Raw genomic sequence first — 18581 nt, forward strand, 5'->3', positions numbered from 1 at the left:
GCGTACTTAATTCCTAGTGAAAGACATCCGGCAAAAGTAGACACCCAAACAAAAATACACACAGCCCTTTTATTAGGCTCCCTACAAACTGCAGGCATGGACACAATGGAACACCAGGGAGACTGCAAGCTCCAGGATGCAGCGCGGCCACCTGCACCTGCCGCTTTTCTATTGGGAGGCGCAGAGAAGCCTGGGCTTTGTAGTTCGTATATGGGCTCCCGGGATAGGTTGCTCTGGTGAGAGAGGCGGGGCCGGATGTGTCACGTGGGACCGACTCCCGCCGCCGCGGCCGCCTTCGTCTTTCTCTGTCTCGACTGAGGCAGCCATCTTGCTCTTGCCGCGTGCTGGTGTTGGAGGACCCTCCTTGCTTCAGGTGAGACCCCCGGCGGTCCCGCCACTCCACGGCCTTAGGCCGCTGCGCACGGTCTCCCCCCGCCCTTTTCTGCCGACACCCGCCAACTGCTGAGGCTGCCACTTCCGCTGTGGCGCGCCGAGTGGGGGCGGAGGCGGCTGGCTTGGCCTGTCGGTTACCGGCGGCGCAGCTGGGGGTCGGCACCTGAGGGAAGGTCCCCAGCACCACCGCTTTCTGTGGGCGAGCGGGCCTGCGCTGTTGCCGCCCAGATCCAGTCCCAGGAGGCAGGTGGTCCCCCGCCTCTGTCCTGTTTATTCTTCATTATTCACAACTATAATGCTGTGAGCTTTATACAGCCTATCTGCTGTCATCTCGTTTGATCCTCCCACTGGACAGATAGGGAAACTGAGGCTAGCAGCCCCCGCCCCGGAGCTCTGGAGACCGAATTCCGTTGCAGCGCTCTTCACCTCGTAATGGCAGTGTTTGTTTAACTCTCTGAGACATTGCCTTGCCTATCTTTATAGCCCCATCACACTGCCTGATGCATAGTAGGCTGTCAGGAAGTTGATGATTGACCGACGGGCAGTGTTACACAGCTCGTGAATGGAGGTTTCAACTTCCGTTCCCACGTTCTTTCACTCTACCAGATCTGTCCCTTAGGGAATGGTAACAATAGTTACCAGTTTTTGAGTATCTGCTGTGGGCCATACCCTGTGCTTGATACCTTAATCTTTCACTTAAAACAATTCTGTGAAGTATGTGGTGGTACACTTTTTCTAATACGGAAGGGATAAAAGTTCAGAGAAGTAAAATACCGTTCTGAAGCCCTAAATGGTGGAAACTTGATCCTTCTGATTCCAAAGCCTGTGCCTCTCTTATTAGATAGAGTAACCCACAAAATAAAAAGTCAGGATTAAAAATTGAAATTATTTTATCTCTTTGTGAACATGGTGTATGTGAAAGTGCCTACCATAATGCTTGGAACTTAGGCACTCAATAAATGTTGATTATAACCTCATTATTTCCATCTTTTCGTGAATCCTTGAGGAAAGGGCTAAAAGATCCTAGGATCCCCAAGGAAGAACTCACTAATCATATGGCCTTAGGAAGTTAGTTCTTCCTTTTGGGCCTAGGAAGTGACTTCTCCCTTCTGGGCCCTCATTTCCAAGTCTATTAAATTGGGAGGGAGGTGAACTTTTATTTATTTATAATTTCTACCTTGCTGCTGCTTGCAAGTATTTGAGATGGCCGCATGTACAAGACAGAAATAATGGGTACAATAAAATGAAGGTTGGTTGAGGAATAGGGAGTTAAAGCAGGTGATCTTTGAGGTCTATTCCAAATTCTGAGCTTGAAATCTCTTCTCTCATAGACTGAGTCCAATCTAATTTCCTACTTCAATTCCATGCACCCCAACCTGCTAGTAGACAAAGGACCACTCTTCTTCTTCCCCTACCAACCTTGAGCTTCCAACCGCCCTAAAATGCTTTTTCTCTGAGAGACTCCTTGGGAACAAGTTTTCTGTTATACTGATTATCTGGAATGGACTCTGTTCTTTCTTGTCTACACATTGATATAAAGAGTTGATTTTGTTCTTGCTTTGTTTCAAACAAGTCAGGACTCTATTTTGGCTTCCATCTCTTGTCTTGGGGATTGTTACTTCAAAATGCCGAAGAGTCCCAAAAGGTTTACCCTGTATCTGGTTCTAATATTTTCACTTATCCCCCTTTTTTTGTAAAAAATTCCTTAGGCTCTTTGTTAGTTCACTACACCTTCGTGGCCACATTCCTTTGAGAGTAGTGAATATTGGTCCTTTTCTGTAGATACTGAATGTAGAGATTGGGATTTACATTAGCAGATATAAGTCTATGGCAGAATTGAGATTGCCACACACCTAAGTCTCCTGATTGTACTCTAATCACACTCGCTCCTATGAAAGAGTGTTTTAGCTGCTTGAGCATTGTGATACAGTTCTGAGTAAAGACTGAGAAATCATTAATTCTAAATGTTGTTTAGGAACTAGACTTTGGCCTTAAAGCAGAGAGATATACAGATTGATGCCTAAGTACAGTGTCAGAGTACAGAACGATTAGTACTTATATAATCTTTGATTCTCTTTCATCTCTGAAATGAAGAAAACGGTAGCTTTTTCATCTGAATGATGATTATAAAGAGTTTAGAGAATCAGCCAAAAAGTTTTGACAACACCCTTATCCTTTATTCCCTTTCTCATATCTCAGTAATGATCTGTTGATCCAAGAACAAGTAAAACAAGACTTTTAACATTGGCTTTTATTTGTTTACATAGTGTGGAATGTTAGGCCCATTATAAACTGAAGAACTTTTTTCCTTAGTAGGAAAGGACTGACCAGAGTAGGATTCATGACTTTATAATGGTCTTAGAGTTTTCAAAATCGGGATTAGCCTTTAAAAGTTTATTTTTAAGAGTCTCCTCTTCCCCTCCTCCCCACAAAATTTAGCATCAATGTAGCAGAGATAGGTTTTTTGTCAAATTGTGCAAGGAGGCATTTTACCTTATATGCAAGAATATCTTGACAAGTATGACATATTATATTAGTGCAAGGTATTGAATGAACTCCGTGGAAAGTGCTGCAGAAGCATTGAATGTCTGAAAATCTGGTTCTCTTTTCCTATTATTAACATACCACCTGACCTTGAATAGAGGACGTGACTACCTCACATCTTGACAGCTACACAGCCTATTGTTGTATTTTTTTCTTTGTCCAGATTTCTTTTCTTTTCTCTTTTTTTCTTTTTTCTTTTTTTTTTTGTCTTCTATTTTATGGTTTAAAGAAATACAAAATGTGATTTGAGAGAAAAATGTTTACTTAAAGGTGCTAATTTGGTAACAGCTCTCTGCTGTAAAAATCTTTGGGGGAAAAACTGGCTTGCAGAGATTTCATAATTGGTTAGGTTTTATTGAATGCCAAAGCACTGAATCATGCTTTTAAGGAGGGATCTTCAAATAGGTAACTTTGAATCCCATTCTATTTTCTGTTTGTAAGTTCAGCTCCCTCTTGGTATTATTTAATTTTGGATTTTTTACTGTCTGGCTTATGAAGCTAGGACAAGTTATTAATATTTTTAAGAATATAGACAATATGATTGTGGTGGTGATGCATATTACAGGTTCAGTGAACCAGAAGGTACTGTTGTATAAACAGTTATTTTGTTTTGGTAAATAAAACAGTGACTTTAACAAATTTATTTTTCCCCCCCTAGATTTACCAACAGCATGAATCAAGAAAAGTTAGCCAAACTTCAGGCTCAGGTCCGGATAGGGGGCAAGGTGAGTGTGGCATAAGAAAAACTGATAGGAGAATGTATTATTACCAGATAGTGTCATTATTTTGGATTTGTGGTCATTGAAAATCTAAAATCTTTTAAACGATCGAGATTAAACCACATTCCAATTTGAAAATTTGTCTAGATCTAAAATAGGTAATTAGAAGATCTCTCTCTCTGATGGTGCAATTGAAATAGCCACCTTTGAGTCTTCTTAACATCTGGTGGTTATATGATACGAAAAAGTTAACCAACCTTGTTAAGCTTCCATTTTCGCATCTGCAAAACAAAAGTGATCCTATATAAAATGCTTCTAAAGATAGAGTAATATTTCTAAAACACCTGAAACAGTGTCTGGCACAGACTAAACACTTAATAAATGACAGCTATTATGTTAGACTCACCCTCAGGGCATCCCAGATATTAAGGTTATCTTGACTGGATCCCCCTACTGCTTCGGTTAGGTTTACAATGGGACATGCTTAAGTTGATGGTACGTTTGTTCATTGCTAGGTTTTCCTCCCAAATTCCTACCGATTTGTCTATGTCGGTGAATATGAACATAAGCATTCTTTTTCCATGTACTTTGAAGCCTAAGGAAGATCTAGTTCTGAACACTGAAAATCTTTGATTCCCTTCAGCTCCAGCCTCAGGCTCAAGGAGAATATTCTCCCTTTATATCTGCCGAATACAATCTTCGTAAAAGGAAAAGCATGAGTAGTATTTACCTCAGACCTAGGGAGGGGGTAGGTAGGACACTATGTAGCAGCCCCACTGTGTCATTTACTTTGATGATAACCACAGTTTCTGGGGATGGGGACAGGAGAGGGGGAAGGGGAGAAACAACTAGTACTTTCTCCTTCTTTCATAGTGATACAGTTATATGACTCTGGAGTCATATTAACACATTCCTATAACCAAAGTACTAGTCACATTGTAGCAGCAAGTGTAATGTAATGTAATGTACCAATGCAAAAACTAGGAATATTCAAGAACTATAGAATATACCTGTAAGAGCTTGATGCAGTACATCACTATTATATATTTTAAACCAGATAGTTGGCACATTCATTCAGCTGGTTTATTGAGAATGTACTATGGGCCAAGCACACAGTACATAAATAAGTCAAGGTTTCCTGCTCTTGACACAGTTCAGCTTAGAAGAGAAACATACAATTCCACTACAGAATAGTAAACGTTAAAATGAGGTACAAGGTGCTCCTACCTAGGAGAGATAAGGACGTCATCACTGAGCTGAGATTTGAAGAATAAACAAGAACAGGTGCAAGGATAAGTGGGTAGGGTGAAGGGGGGATTGTCATATTCACACATGCAAAGGCCCATAGGATGCTGAGATAGCATAGTGCTTAATGGAACAGCTTGCTTTAGTTATAGCTAGAGTTTAGAGTAAATAATGGGTAAAGAATGGTAACAAATGAAACAACCAGGTAATTTAGGGTTAGATCATAGTTTTGTATGCCATACTAGGGAGATTCGGATTTTATCCTATAGGCAAGAGCAACAGTAAACTACTGTAGAATCTTAAGAAGGAAATAACAGTCATTTTAAAAGGTAGCTGCCAGCATTGTGGAAAATGAAATAAAACAAGTTTGGCATAGAGGAGAACAATCGAGAAGCAACTGCTGTAGTATGTGGGACACAAATTCAGGGACTGGATATGACACAATTTAATGACCAATAGAATATGGGGAATGAACGGGTGAGAGGATTCTGGGATGACCTCCAAATTTCTGGTTTTAGAGCTACAAAACTTAGGAAATATAAGAAGAGTAGTTTGGTGGACTGATAAGCTTTTAGGCATGTTGACTTTGAGGTGCGTGAGGATCATTTGAGTTGTATCCAGCAAGCAATTGAGCTATCCCTGAGTCAGGAACACATCATAAATAAATGGCCATCTATGTAAAGAGTCACTCTTGGTTCATCCTTTAACTGGATTTCATTACAACCTCTGCTGCTACCCACAGGACTCTCTTCTACTCCCACCACAGTTGCTGAGACTGAGGCTTCTGCCTGCCCTCTATAAGCCTGATTGCCTGAGTAATACTGCAGGAGCTACCCAGAGATTGAAACCTCCTTTCCTTTTTCTTTACTCCTGCCAGGTCTGAGAAAGATTTAGCCCTCAAGATACAGACTGCTCTTCGCAGTGTTTCAGCCCTGCTTTAGGTTACATTTTTTAAAATTGGCTCAGGAATTTAATTCATTGTTTTAAATAGTTTTTCAATGGAAAAAATGTATTTAGAGTTTGAAAGTATCCATTTAGAAATGAACTTTTCCTATCTCAGTAAATAGTATAATTTTCAACCTATTTGCTCAGGTCAAAATTCTAAACATCATTCTAGATTCCTTTTTTCCCTCATATCCCATATCCAGTCCATCAGCAAGTCCTGTTGGTTCTTCTGACAGTCTGAGCTCTCACCATCTCCACTGCCACAACCCTCATTTCTCATCAGGACTGCTACAGTAGCTTCCTGATTGATCTCATTATAGTTCATTTCCCACAGCAACCTCAGTCATCTTTTAAAATCATAAATTAGATCTAGTCATTTTCATGCTTAAAAACCTTCCAGTGGCTTCCTATTGCAATTGGAATAAAGTCCAACTCCTGCCCATAGGATTCTAGGCCACATGATCTGGCCCTTACCGATCTCTCTGATTTCATTTTCCTCCTCCTTTCCCATTGTTTACTCTGCTCTAGCCATACTGGCCTGCTTTCTCTAGAAATAAAAGGTTCACTCTTGTTTCATTCTGCTTGGATCACTCTTCCCCTAGGTCTTCCCATGGGTCTCAGCTCATACGTCACCTCTTCAGAGGGGCCTTCCCTGAACATTGTAATAAAGTAGTGCTTTACCCCCATGTGATATTCTTGTCACTATGTTATTTTTTTTTCTTAATACCCTTGTCCTGTTTGAAATGATCTAATTTGTTTATATATTTATTGACTTTTCCTTCACACTGTAATGTGTGCTCCTTGAAGTAAGAACTTGATCTTTTTCATTCCTGGGTTCTAGGACTCTAGAACACTCACATAATAGGCATTTGACATTTTTTTGTGTGTGTGGTACACGGGCCTCTCACTGTTGTGGCCTCTCCCGTTGCGGAGCACAGGCTCCGGACGCACAGGCTCAGCAGCCATGGCTCATGGGCCCAGCCACTCCGCGGCATGTGGGATCTTCCCACACTGGGGCACAAACCCGTGTCCCCTGCATCGGCAGGCGGACTCTCAACCACTGCGCCACCAGGGAAGCCCTTTGACTCTTAATTATGTCATAATCTCCAAAAGTTTCAGAATATCTTTAGACTTTATTGTCAGGGGGTGGTAGGCACTGTTAAAAAAAGCATTCCTTATAATGTTTGAAAGTTGATATAAAGCCCACTAAATTATCTTGAAATTATAAATTTTTATTAGAAACAATTTTTTTATTAGAAACATATTTTCTTGAAACACAATGTTAAAATGATAAAGGCTGGATATTGGAAAGAGTAAGAAAAATTGGCTAGAAACAGACCTTCAAAAATCTGGGTTAGGCTGACAGTCTTATTAATCATCTAATCATTCATTAGATTTCATTATGTCATTACTGTGTGTGGCACCACCTACTATTAAGTCAAAGTTGGCAGTTTCTTGAGTGAATATTATGAATATTATGTTAGAATATTAGTTAGAATATTATGTAGAGGAAGACAAGTGATTACAGTTGTCAAATGCATGGCATGCTAACACTTCTGTTTGGTTATCTTTCAGGGTACAGCGCGCAGAAAGAAGAAGGTGGTACATAGAACAGCTACAGCTGATGACAAAAAACTTCAGAGTTCTCTAAAAAAACTGGCTGTGAATAATATAGCTGGTATTGAAGAGGTATGATCACTTTGTAAATTGTTATGTGGACAAGTAGCACATTCACAAATAATTATCCACACTTTCAAATGTAAAATATCAGCTTAGATGAATCTGGTATTGTCTTTCTGAAGGACTATAGCTATTGAATTTGCTTATTATATAAATTGGATGATTGTCAAAAAAAAATGATTTTAGTAGACAGTTAAGGGATTCATTATACTTTTCAGACTCAGAGTATTTGCATATATGTCAAAATTATGGAACCGCTCTTGAATTTTAATGTAAAATAAGATTTTTTTCTAATGATACAGAAATAAAGAAACCCAAAGATTTCTTCCAGTAGGGTGGACTTTTTTCCCATACAGTCTCTCAAAGCGTTACCTCAGCCAAGCTCTAGCAATAGCTTTACATGAATTGGATTTCTTGTTAGACCTCTTTCAAAAATTATTCATTAAATTTTTTAATTATTTTATTATATTTTGATAATACTACTTTTCTCAAATCTGAAGCCAAAGATTGATGTTATTTCAAAAGATAGTTAAGAAAAATTATAATAACATCAACTGTTTGTGATTTGTTACCATCTAGACCTACTTCTACCTAATGATTCCATTTCTGATAGTAACCAATGTTAAAATTTTCACTGCCATCAGTTAGATTTCATTATGTCATTACTTTGTGTGGCACCACCTCACAATTTTTAGTAGATTATTAATGGACATGTGCTGTGAAACATAGAAACAATGTGGTGATGGGGATTACTATTAAAGAAATAGCAGAGTACCAAAAAAAAGGCAGTGAAATGGCAAAGTGCTACATATTCCTTCAACCATGCATATATGAATGAATGAACACATCGTTTAAATCTGCTTTGTACTTTCAAAGTCAATATACTGATAAAATAGTAGGAAATGTAAGCCACATGTATCTTTTTTCCATTCAGCTTGATGTGGCTGTGCATTCTTACTCTGATAAATATTAGAACTTCATTTGCAAGTCTTGAAATTAAGCATTTAAAATGCTTTTTTTTTTCTGAGCTATTGAAAGCTTTTATATATTTTCATTGACCTAAAATAATTTTCAGAGAGATCATTCTCTATCTGGGGTATATTTGAGAAAAAGCAAATCTAAGCCTGTCTTTAAAAATCACAGCTTGATAGCTGCATAGCACAGGGAGATCAGCTTGGTGCTTTGTGACCACCTAGAGGGGTGGGATAGGGAGGGTGGGAGGGAGGGAGACTCAAGAGGGAGGGGATATGGGGATATATGTATAGTATAGCTGATTTACTTTGCTATACAGCAGAAACTAACACAACATTGTAAAGCAATTATACTCCAATAAAGATGTTTAAAAAAAATCACAGCTTGATTAAAAAAAAAGAATAAGTTGTAATAATGGACATGAACTCTGATAATGTTAAACCTAACTTATAAGTGTTCAGGCAATCTTATATCTTTGCCTGCCTTTCTGCTCTCTGACTCCATGCCCACCCCTCCCCACCTCAACACTGTTGACATTTTGAACCAGATAATTCTTTACTGTGGGAACTGTCCTATGCATTGTAGGATGTTTGGTAGCATCCCTGGACTCTACCCACTAGATCCCCAGTTACAACAACCAAAAATGTCTCCAGACGTTATTGCATGTTCTCTGGGGGGCAAATCACCCTTGGTTGAAAACACTTCTTTAGAGAGAGGAAAAGATTATATTTACACCTCCTTGAAGTATAGATTTTAACTGCATAGTATTTCCAGAGGCATGCTTGTCTAAATGTTTGGTTTGTTCAAATTTGGAAGACTTTATGGTTCTTATAATTAATAAAACTTTTAGTGTTTTATAGTGAAATAAAAAGCCAGTCAGTTATCAGTCTTTGATCTCTTCAGAATATAATCAGACTAGTTATAATGGTGTGCTGAAGTCATGGTTTATTTGTCATCCAAATTATCATAATAAGTTTTTAATGGTAGTGAACATCTGCTGTATGCCAAGTATTTTACTAGGCAGTGATTCATAAGATATTATTCATAGGCTCTGTCGTTTAGAGCTTAAAATCTAGTACGGAAACTAATTAGACAGCTAGACAGATAAACAAATATGTATTATCCATTTCAGCTTCACAGTGTCTCATGGTTGGTTGTTACTGGTTACAGATAAGAAAGCTGAGACTTAGAGAGTCAGGTATCTGCCCAAGATCACATAGCTAGTAAGTGCTGAATTCCAGATTTGAAGTAAGTATGTCAAAACCAGAGTTCATTGTATTCATTGATTTATCCTGCTTTGGTCTTTTTAGTTATACTTTCCTATACCCACTATTGGCCTTTTCCTCTCCTCCTGCCCCTCCTTCCTCTCTATTCTTCCAAACTCCCCCCAAAGAAAGGGACAGTACCTGCCTTATATCCTGTATTATTGAGTACCTGCCATGTACAATTCATTACTTAACATTATAGATAAAAGAAATCCCCATCAGTATTTCCAAGGACATTGCCTTTTCTCCTTTTTCAGGTATTAATGTAGGTGTTATTTCCTCCCAGAAGCCTTCCTGGTAGCACACATACACATTTATGCAAAGAAGGGTTAGACGCCTTTCCTATGTGCCTCCATAATGCCCTGTATTTAATTTTATTATAGCATGTATTAAACTATATTATTAATTCTTTTTTGTTGGTATTGCCAGTGCAGTTCTGTTTGGGGACACATATCTCCAAAAAGTCACACAGAAAATTAATGGTATATAATAGGCATGTACATGCTCCTGTTGCACTCCCACCCCCGTGTGTGTGTGTGTGTGTGTGTGTGTGTGTGTGTGATGTCTTCCAACCTTCACAGACTAGTTGTATAGAGAAAATATGCATAAAGAAAATTAACACTGTAAGGTAACAGCTGTAACATTCTGAATGTTTGAAACTAAAATGGGAAGGTTTGCTTTCTTCCTTTCCCTCTTTCTAAAATTGATTTTTTGAGAACCAAGATATTTGTACTTTATATAACACTTTGCAGATCTAAAATAATTTTGTTTAGGCATATCTAGTGTACTGTATAATCTGGCTTGCCTCGAACATTATGTTTTGTGTTACTATAATTAAAGCAGAATTTTTTTCATTTTTTTTAAAGAAAATTATGACACACGCTTGGTTTAAAAACAGCTTCTTGGAGGAAAAAAGGAACTAGTACATTAAATGTATACATGAAAATGTGGGCAGTTTTCAGATACATTAAGATATGAAAAAATATATACGTCTTAGAATAGAAGAAACAATTATTTTACAGTTTCGTTATTTTTAACTTGGGATGTTTTCAGCTCTTTTCAAAGTGCTGAACTCTGGAAGATACTATCTTTTTGGTTTTTGGCAGTTTTAGGAAAGCAGATAAAAACATTTGAAAAGAGAAGGTACCATTACCATTGTTGTAAAGCAAAAATAATATTACTATGTTTTCTGTACTTTGACCTTCAAAACATCAAACCAATAGAGAGTACTTGGTTTGGTGGGTTGGAACAGAGAGATCAGAGTTGGGTTTCAAAAACTTATTGAATGCACTTTGGCCAAGTAAAATTTTAATCTTACTTTCTAGGCTGTCAGTATCAGTAATTTTTTTCCCCTCCTAAAGCTTAATTTATGTCCTCTTCAAATACTTAAAAACTAAAGGACTGTTTGAATTGAGAGGCTTCTCTGGTCTTTTATGTATTCCCTAGTTTGTTAATTTGGGGTAATAAATTCAATCATTGGTAGAATTCTTTTACCTGTTACCAAAGACAGAAATCCAAAGCTGTCAAAAAGGGGCAGGGGAGTGTCAGAGACTGTTTCATACAAAAAAACCAAGTAAATACCAGGTTTTAGGAAGAGATTCCTATGTGAACTCTGAGAGTATAATCCAGAACTAAATTTCTGAAAACGTTTTATGTTCTATGACATTTGAAGATATTTGGATGTGCCTCTTACTTGGTAATCTAGTTGACTGTAGTGACCGTGTTGTCACCTTTCTTCTCCTGATGATAACATGCATCTATCAAAAGTAGGATCTGTTTCATTTCCCAGAGATAATTGATTTCATCAGATGTATTTAGTAAGAAATGTCACCAAAGGGCCTCCCTGGTGGCGCAGTGGTTAAGAGTCCGCCTGCCGATGCAGGGGATACGGGTTCGTGCCCCGGTCTGGGAGGATCCCATATGCCACGGAGCGGCTAGGCCCGTGAGCCATGGCCGCTGGGCCTGCGCGTCCGGAGCCTGTGCTCCGCAACGGGAGAGGCCACAACAGTGAGAGGCCCACATACCGCAAAAAGAAAAAAAAAAAAAAAAAAAAAAAGAAATGTCACCAAAAATCTGCTTCTCTGGTTCAGATGGTCTAGTTGTTTCACAGAGTTTTACTATTATATTCAGAGGACAGCTTCTATCTTAACTAAGGTATGATTCTGTCTGCATGAAACCTTCCCTATCTTTCCAGGCATAATTCATCAACACTTTATCTGTACTTCCACTGCCCTTAGCTTAAATTGCTCTGCTATAATGTGTTTATTATTACAGCTTCATATTGTAGGGTATGATTACTTATTAACCAAGTAGTCTGTTTGCAGTAGATTGTAAGAGTCTTGACAGTAGGAACTGTGTTTATTCATCATTTATAGTCTATAGCATGCTGACTCCCATGATGAGTTTGTTTGGGGCCTGTTAAGTTTAAGCGATACTGATTATTCTAGGTGGAATTGTTTTGCAAGAAGTTAGCCATAGAGAGCTGGCACTCAGGAGAAAGCTTAGGGCTGGGAATTTAAATTTTGTAATTGTACACATAAGTTTTACTATTTATATTTTCCTCTTCTTGGCTCTTATTTTTCTTGAACCAGTTATACAGAAGGAGAACCTAAAGTTATTTGTTGACCCTTACTGCGGTTCCTTCTTCCTCCAGCTAGAGCCTCAGGTGTCAATGGGTGTACAGCTCTGAGTACAGGAGAGTAAAAGAGAAACACTGTACCATTCAACTTATTATTACACATCAGTCTTACATTCTTTAAATATCCTGCTTTTTTGGTTTTTTGTGGGGGTTTTTTGTTTGGTTTTTTGTGTTTTTTTTTTGTTTTTTGTGGTACGTGGGCCTCTCACTGTTGTGGCCTCTCCCGTTGCGGAGCACAGGCTCCGGACATGCAGGCTCAGTGGCCATGGCTCACGGGCCCAGCCACTCCGCGACATGTGGGATCTTCCCAGACCGGGGCACGAACCCGTGTCCCCTGCGTCAGCAGGCGGACTCTCAACCACTGCGCCACCAGGGAAGCCCCTTTTATGTTTTTTTTTTCCTGTTTTTTTTGTGTGTAGTAAAATAAACATAACATAAAATTTGCCCTTTTTTTCCCCTATGTGCAGAGCTTTTTAAAAAATTTTTGGCTGTGTTGGGTCTTCGTTGCTGCACGTGGGCTTTCTCTAGTTGCAACGAGCAGGGTCTCTTCATTGCGGTGCGTGGGCTTCTCACTACGGTGGCTTCTCTTGTTGCACAGCGCGGGCTCCAGGTGCATGGGCTTCGGTAGTTATGGCTTGCAGGATCTAGAGCACAGGCTTAGTAGTTGTGGCACACAGGCTTAGTTGCTCTGCAGCTTGTGGGATCTTCCCAGACCAGGAATCGAACCCATGTCCCCTGCATTGGCAGGTGGATTCTTAAACACTGCACCACCAGGGAAGTCCCAGATCTTCTTTTTTTTTTTTTTAATGATTTTTAAAAATTGAAGTATATATGGGACTTGCCTGGCAGTCCAGTGGTTAGGACTATGTGCTTCCACTGAGAGGCACAGTATCAGTCCCTGGTCAGGGAACTAAGATCCCACAAGCCACGTGGCATGGCCAAAAAATAAAAAAATAAAAAAAAAATACAAGGAGTGTTCTGCCTATGTTTTCCTCTAAGAGTTTTATAGTATTTGGTCTTACGTTTAGGTCTTTAATCCATTTTGAGTTTTTTTTTTTTTTTTTTTTTTTTTTTGTTTTGTTTTGGTTTTTTTTTTTGCTGTACGCGGGCCTCTCACTGCTGTGGCCTCTCCCGTTGCGGAGCACAGGCTCTGGACACACAGGCTCCGCGGCCATGGCTCGCGGGCCCAGCCGCTCCGCGGCATGTGGGATCTTCCGGGATCGGGGCACGAACCCGTGTCCCCTGCATCGGCAGGCGGACTCTCAACCACTGCGCCACCATGGAAGCCCTTGAGTTTATTTTTATATATGCTGTTAGAGAATGTTTTTATTTCATTCTTTTACATGTAGCTGTCCAGTTTTCTGTGCATGAGTTATTGAAGAGACTGTCTTTTCTCCGTTGTGTCTTGCCTCCTTTGTCATAGATTAATTGACCATAAATGCGTATGTTTATTTCTGGGCTTTCTGTTCTGTTCCAGTGATCTATGTGTCTGTTTTCATGCCAGTATCATACTGTTTTATTGCTCTAGCTTTGTAATATAGTCTGAAATCAAGGAGCATGATTCCTCCAGCTCCATTCTTCTTTGCCAAGATCGTTTTGGCTTTTCAGGATCTTTTGTGTTTCCATACAAATTTAAAAATTTTTTGTTCCAGTTCCATGAAAAATGCAGTTGGTAATTTGATAGAGATTGCATTGAATCTGTAGATTGCCTTGGGTGGTATGGTCATTTTAACAATTATGATTCTTCCAATCCAAGAACATGGTATGTCTTTCTATCTGTTTTTTGTCGTCTTCAATTTCTTTCATCAGCGTCTTAATAATTTTCGGAGTACAGGTCTTTTGCCTCCCTAGGGAGGTCTCTATTCCTAGGTAGTTTATTCTTTTTGTTACAAAGGTAAGTGGGATTGTTTCCTTAATTTCTCTTTCTGCTATTTTGTTGTTAGTATATAGAAATGCAGCAGATTTCTGTGCATTAATTTTGTATTCTGCAACTTTACCAAATTCATTGATGAGCTCTAGTAATTTTTTGGAGGCATGTTTAGGATTTTCTGTGTATAGTATCATGTCATCTAAAAACAGTGACAGTTTTACTACTTCTTTTCCAATTTGGATTCTTTTTATTTCTTTTTCTTCTCTGATTGCTGTGGCTAGGACTTCCAAAACTATGCTGAATAAAAATGGTGATAGTGGGCATCCCTGTCTTGTTCCTGATCTTAGAGGAAATGCTTTCAGCTTTTCTCCATTGAGTATGATGTTAGCTGTGGGTTTGTCATATGTGGCCTTTATTTTGTTGTGGTAAGTCCCCTCTATGCCCACATTCTGGAGAGTTTTCATCATAAATGGATGTTGAATTTTATCAGAAGCTTTTTCGGCATCTATTGAAATGATCATATGCTTTTTACTCTTCAATTTGTTAATGTGGTGTATCACACTGATTGATTTGTGGATACTGAAAAATCCTTTCATCCCTGGGATAAATCCTACTTGATCATGGTGTATGATCCTTTTAATGTATTGTTGATTCAGGTGCTAGTATTTTGTTGACGATTTTTGCATCTAGGTTTATCATAGCAATATTCGCCTGTAATTTCCTTTTTTTGTGGTGTCTTTGTCTGGTTTTGGTATCAGGGTGATGATGGCCTCATAGAATGAGTTCAGAAGTTTTCCTTCCTATGCAGATTTTTGGAATAGTTTCAGAAGGATATGTTTTAACTCTTCTCTAAATGTTTGATAGAATTCACCTGTGAAGCCATCTGGTCCTGGACTTCTGTTTACTGGGAGTTTTTAAATTACTGATTCAATTTCAGTACTGGTAATTGGTCCCTTCATATTGTTTATTTCTTCCTGGTTCAGTCTTGGGAGATTGTACCTTTCTAAGAATTTGTCCATTTCTTCTAGGTTGTCCATTTTATTGGCATATAGTTGCTTGTTGCCTCTTATGGCCCTTTGTATTTCTGTGGTATTGGTTGTAACTTCTCCTTTTTCATTTCTGATTTTATTGATGTGAGCCCTCTTCCTTTTTTTCTTGCTGAGTCTGGCTAAAGGTTTATCAATTTTGTTTACCTTTTCAAAGAACCAGCTTTTAGTTTTATTGATCTTTTTATTGTTTTCTTAGTCTCTGTTTCATTTATTTCTGCTTAGATCTTGATGATTTCTTTCCTTCTGCTGCCTTTGGGTTTTGTTTGTTCTTCTTTCTCTAGTTGCTTTAAGTGTAATGTTAGGTCATTTATTTGAGATTTTTCTTGTTTCCTGAGGTAAGCTTGTATCTCTATGAACTTCCCTCTTAGAACTGCTTTTGCTGCATCCCATAGGTTTTGGATTGTCATGTTTTCATTTTCACATTATCAAGGTATTTTTTGATTTCCTCTTTGCTTTCTTCAGGGATCCATTGATTGTTTAGTAGCATATTGTTTAGCCGCCATGTGTTTGTGTCTTTTGCAGTTTTTTTCCTTGTAGTTGATTTCTAACCTCATACTGTTGTGGTTGGAAAAGATGCTTGATATGATTTCAGTTTTCTTAAATTTACCGAGGCTTGCTTTGTAGCCCAGCATGTGATCTGTCCTGGAGAATGTTCCATGTACACTTGAAAAGAATGTGTATTCTGCTGCTTTCAGATGGAATGCTCTATAAATATCAATTAAGTCCATCTGGTCTAATGTGTCACTTAAGGCCTGTGTTTCCTTATTGACTTTCTGTCTGGATGGTCTGTCCATTGATGTAAGTGGGGTGTTAAAGTCCCCTACTATTATTGTGTTACTGTCGGTTTCTCTTTTATGTCTGTTAACATTTGCCTTGTATATTGAGGTGCTCTTATGTTGGGTACATATATATTTACAATTGTTATATCTTCTTGGATTGATCCTTTGATTGTTATGTAGTGTCTTTCTTGTCTCTTGTAACAGTCTTTATTTTAGAGTCTATTTTGTCTGACATAAGTATTGCTACTTCAGCTTTCTTTTGATTTTCATTGGTGTGGAGTACCTCACTTTCAGTCTGTATGGGTCTCTTGATCTGAAGGGAGTCTCTTGTAGGCAGCATATATATGGGTCCTGTTTTTGTATTCATTCAGCCAGTCTGTGTCTTTTGGTTGGAGCATTCAGTCCATTTACATTTAAGGTAATTATCAATATGTGTGTTCCTATTGCCATTTTGTTCATTGTTTTGGATTTGTTTTTGCAGGTCTTTTCTTCCCCTTCTTTTGTTCTCTTCTCTTGTGATTTGATGGCTATCTTTAGTGTTATGTTTGGATTCCTTTTTCTTTTTTATGTGTATATCTTTTATAGATTTTTGTTTTATGGTTACCATGAGCTTTTTGTATAACAATCTGTATATGCATGCTTGTTTTAAGTTGCTCATCTCTTAATTTCAAATGCATTTTAGATGCCCTGCATTTGTATTCTCCTACCCTCATGATTGCTGTTTTTGGTATTATATTTTATATCTAACTTTTTGTGTATCCCTTAACTGCTTATTGTATATACAGATGATTTTACTACTTTTGTCTTTTAAACTCCCTACTAGCTTTGTGTGTGGATGATATCATGCTTTACTGTATGTTTGCCTTTACCAGCAAGCTTTTCCATTTTGTAATTTTCTTTTCTTTTTTTTTTTTTCTTTTTGCGGTATGCGGGCCTCTCACTGTTGTGGCCTCTCCCGTTGCGGAGCACAGGCTCCGGATGCGCAGGCCCAGCGGCCATGGCTCACGGGCCCAGCCGCTCCGCGGCATGTGGGATCCTCCCAGACCGGGGCACGAACCCGTATCCCCTGCATCGGCAGGCGGACTCTTAACCACTGCGCCACCAGGGAGGCCCATCCATTTTGTAATTTTCTTGTTTCTAGGTGTGACCTTTTCTTCTCTGCCTAGAGAAGTTCCTTCAACGTTTGTTTTAAGGCTGGTTTTGTGATGCTGAATTCTTTTAGCTTTTGCTTGTCTGTAAAGCTTTTGAGTTCCCCATCACATCTGAACCTCGAGAGCCTTGCTGAGTAGAGTATTCTTGCTTGTAGGTTTTTGTCTTTCATCGTTTTGAGTATATCATCTCTCCCTTCTGGCATGCAGAGTTTCTCCTGAAAGTTCAGCTGATAGCCTTATGGGAGTTCCCTCGTATGTTATTTGATGCTATTCTCTTGTTGCTTTTTTTATATATATATAAATTTATTTATTTATTTATTTTTGGCTGTGTTGGGTCTTTGTTGCTGCCCGCGGGCTTTCTCTAGTCACAGTGAGCAGGGGCTACTCTTCGTTGTGGTGCGGGCTTCTCAGTGTGGTGGCTTCTCCTGTGGAGCACAGGCTCTAGGCACGCAGGCTTCAGTAGTTGTGGCTCATGGGCTCTAGAGTGCAGCCTCAGTAGTTGTGGCACACGGGCTTAGTTGCTCTGTGACATGTAGGATCTTCCCAGAACAGGGCTCAAACCCATGTCCCCTGCATTGGTGGGCGGATTCTTAACCACTGCGCCACCAGGGAGTTCCCTCTTGTTGCTTTTAATACTCTCTCTTCATCTTTAATTTTTGTCATTTTGATTACAATATGTCTTAGTCTGTTCCTCTCTGGTTAATCCTGTATGGGACTGTCTGCACTTCCTGGACTCAGGTGACTTTCCTTTCCCAGGTTAGGGAAGTTTTCAGCTATTATCTCTTCAAATATTTTGTCAGGACCTTTCTTTCTCTCTTCTCCTTCTGGGACCCCTATAATCTTATTATTAGTGTACTTGATGTTGTCCCAGAGATCTCTTAAACTGTCTTCATTTCTTCTCATTCTTTTTTCTGTTCAATGGCAGTGATTTCCATTAGTCTGTCTTCCAACTCACTGATCCATTCTTCTGCCTCATTTAGTCTGCTATTGATTTCTTCTAGTGTATTTTTCATTTCAGTAATTGTATTCTTCGATTCTCTTTGGTGGTTCTTTATATTTTCTAATTCTTTATTAAAAACGTCTCATTTCTCGCTCTGTGCATCCCTTCTCTCCTGAGTTCTTTGATCATTTTTACAACCATTACTCTGAACTCTTTTTTGGGGTAGATTGCTTATCTCCACGTCACTTAGTTCTTCTGGGATTTTACGTTGCTTAGTTCTTCTGGAATTTTACATCAGTTCTTCATTGTCTGAAACATATTCCTCTGATGTCTCATTTTATCTAAATTGCTATTTGTGTTTTTATGTATGTAGTAGGTTAATTATGTTTCT

At 38.9% G+C, this 18581-nt stretch overlaps 1 protein-coding gene across 4 annotated transcripts in view; it reads left to right on the forward strand.

Moving 5' to 3' along the window:
• Positions 1–18581, forward strand: part of BTF3L4 (basic transcription factor 3 like 4) — a 30957-nt gene that overhangs the window by 1733 nt on the left and 10643 nt on the right. The window contains exons 1-3 of one of the 4 annotated variants that reach the window (XM_060089793.1): positions 294–373; positions 3596–3662; positions 7422–7535. In XM_060089793.1, coding sequence (XP_059945776.1) covers positions 3609–3662; positions 7422–7535 — 168 coding nt within the window. In that variant the 5' untranslated portion in view covers positions 294–373; positions 3596–3608. Of the gene's footprint in view, positions 1–293; positions 374–398; positions 637–3595; positions 3663–7421; positions 7536–18581 lie in introns of those variants that run through there. The other 3 variants (XM_060089795.1, XM_060089794.1, XM_060089796.1) reach the window with 3 other exon arrangements.

The sequence above is a fragment of the Mesoplodon densirostris genome, chromosome 2, assembly GCF_025265405.1.
Source record: "Mesoplodon densirostris isolate mMesDen1 chromosome 2, mMesDen1 primary haplotype, whole genome shotgun sequence".
NCBI classification, from domain to species: domain Eukaryota; kingdom Metazoa; phylum Chordata; class Mammalia; order Artiodactyla; family Ziphiidae; genus Mesoplodon; species Mesoplodon densirostris.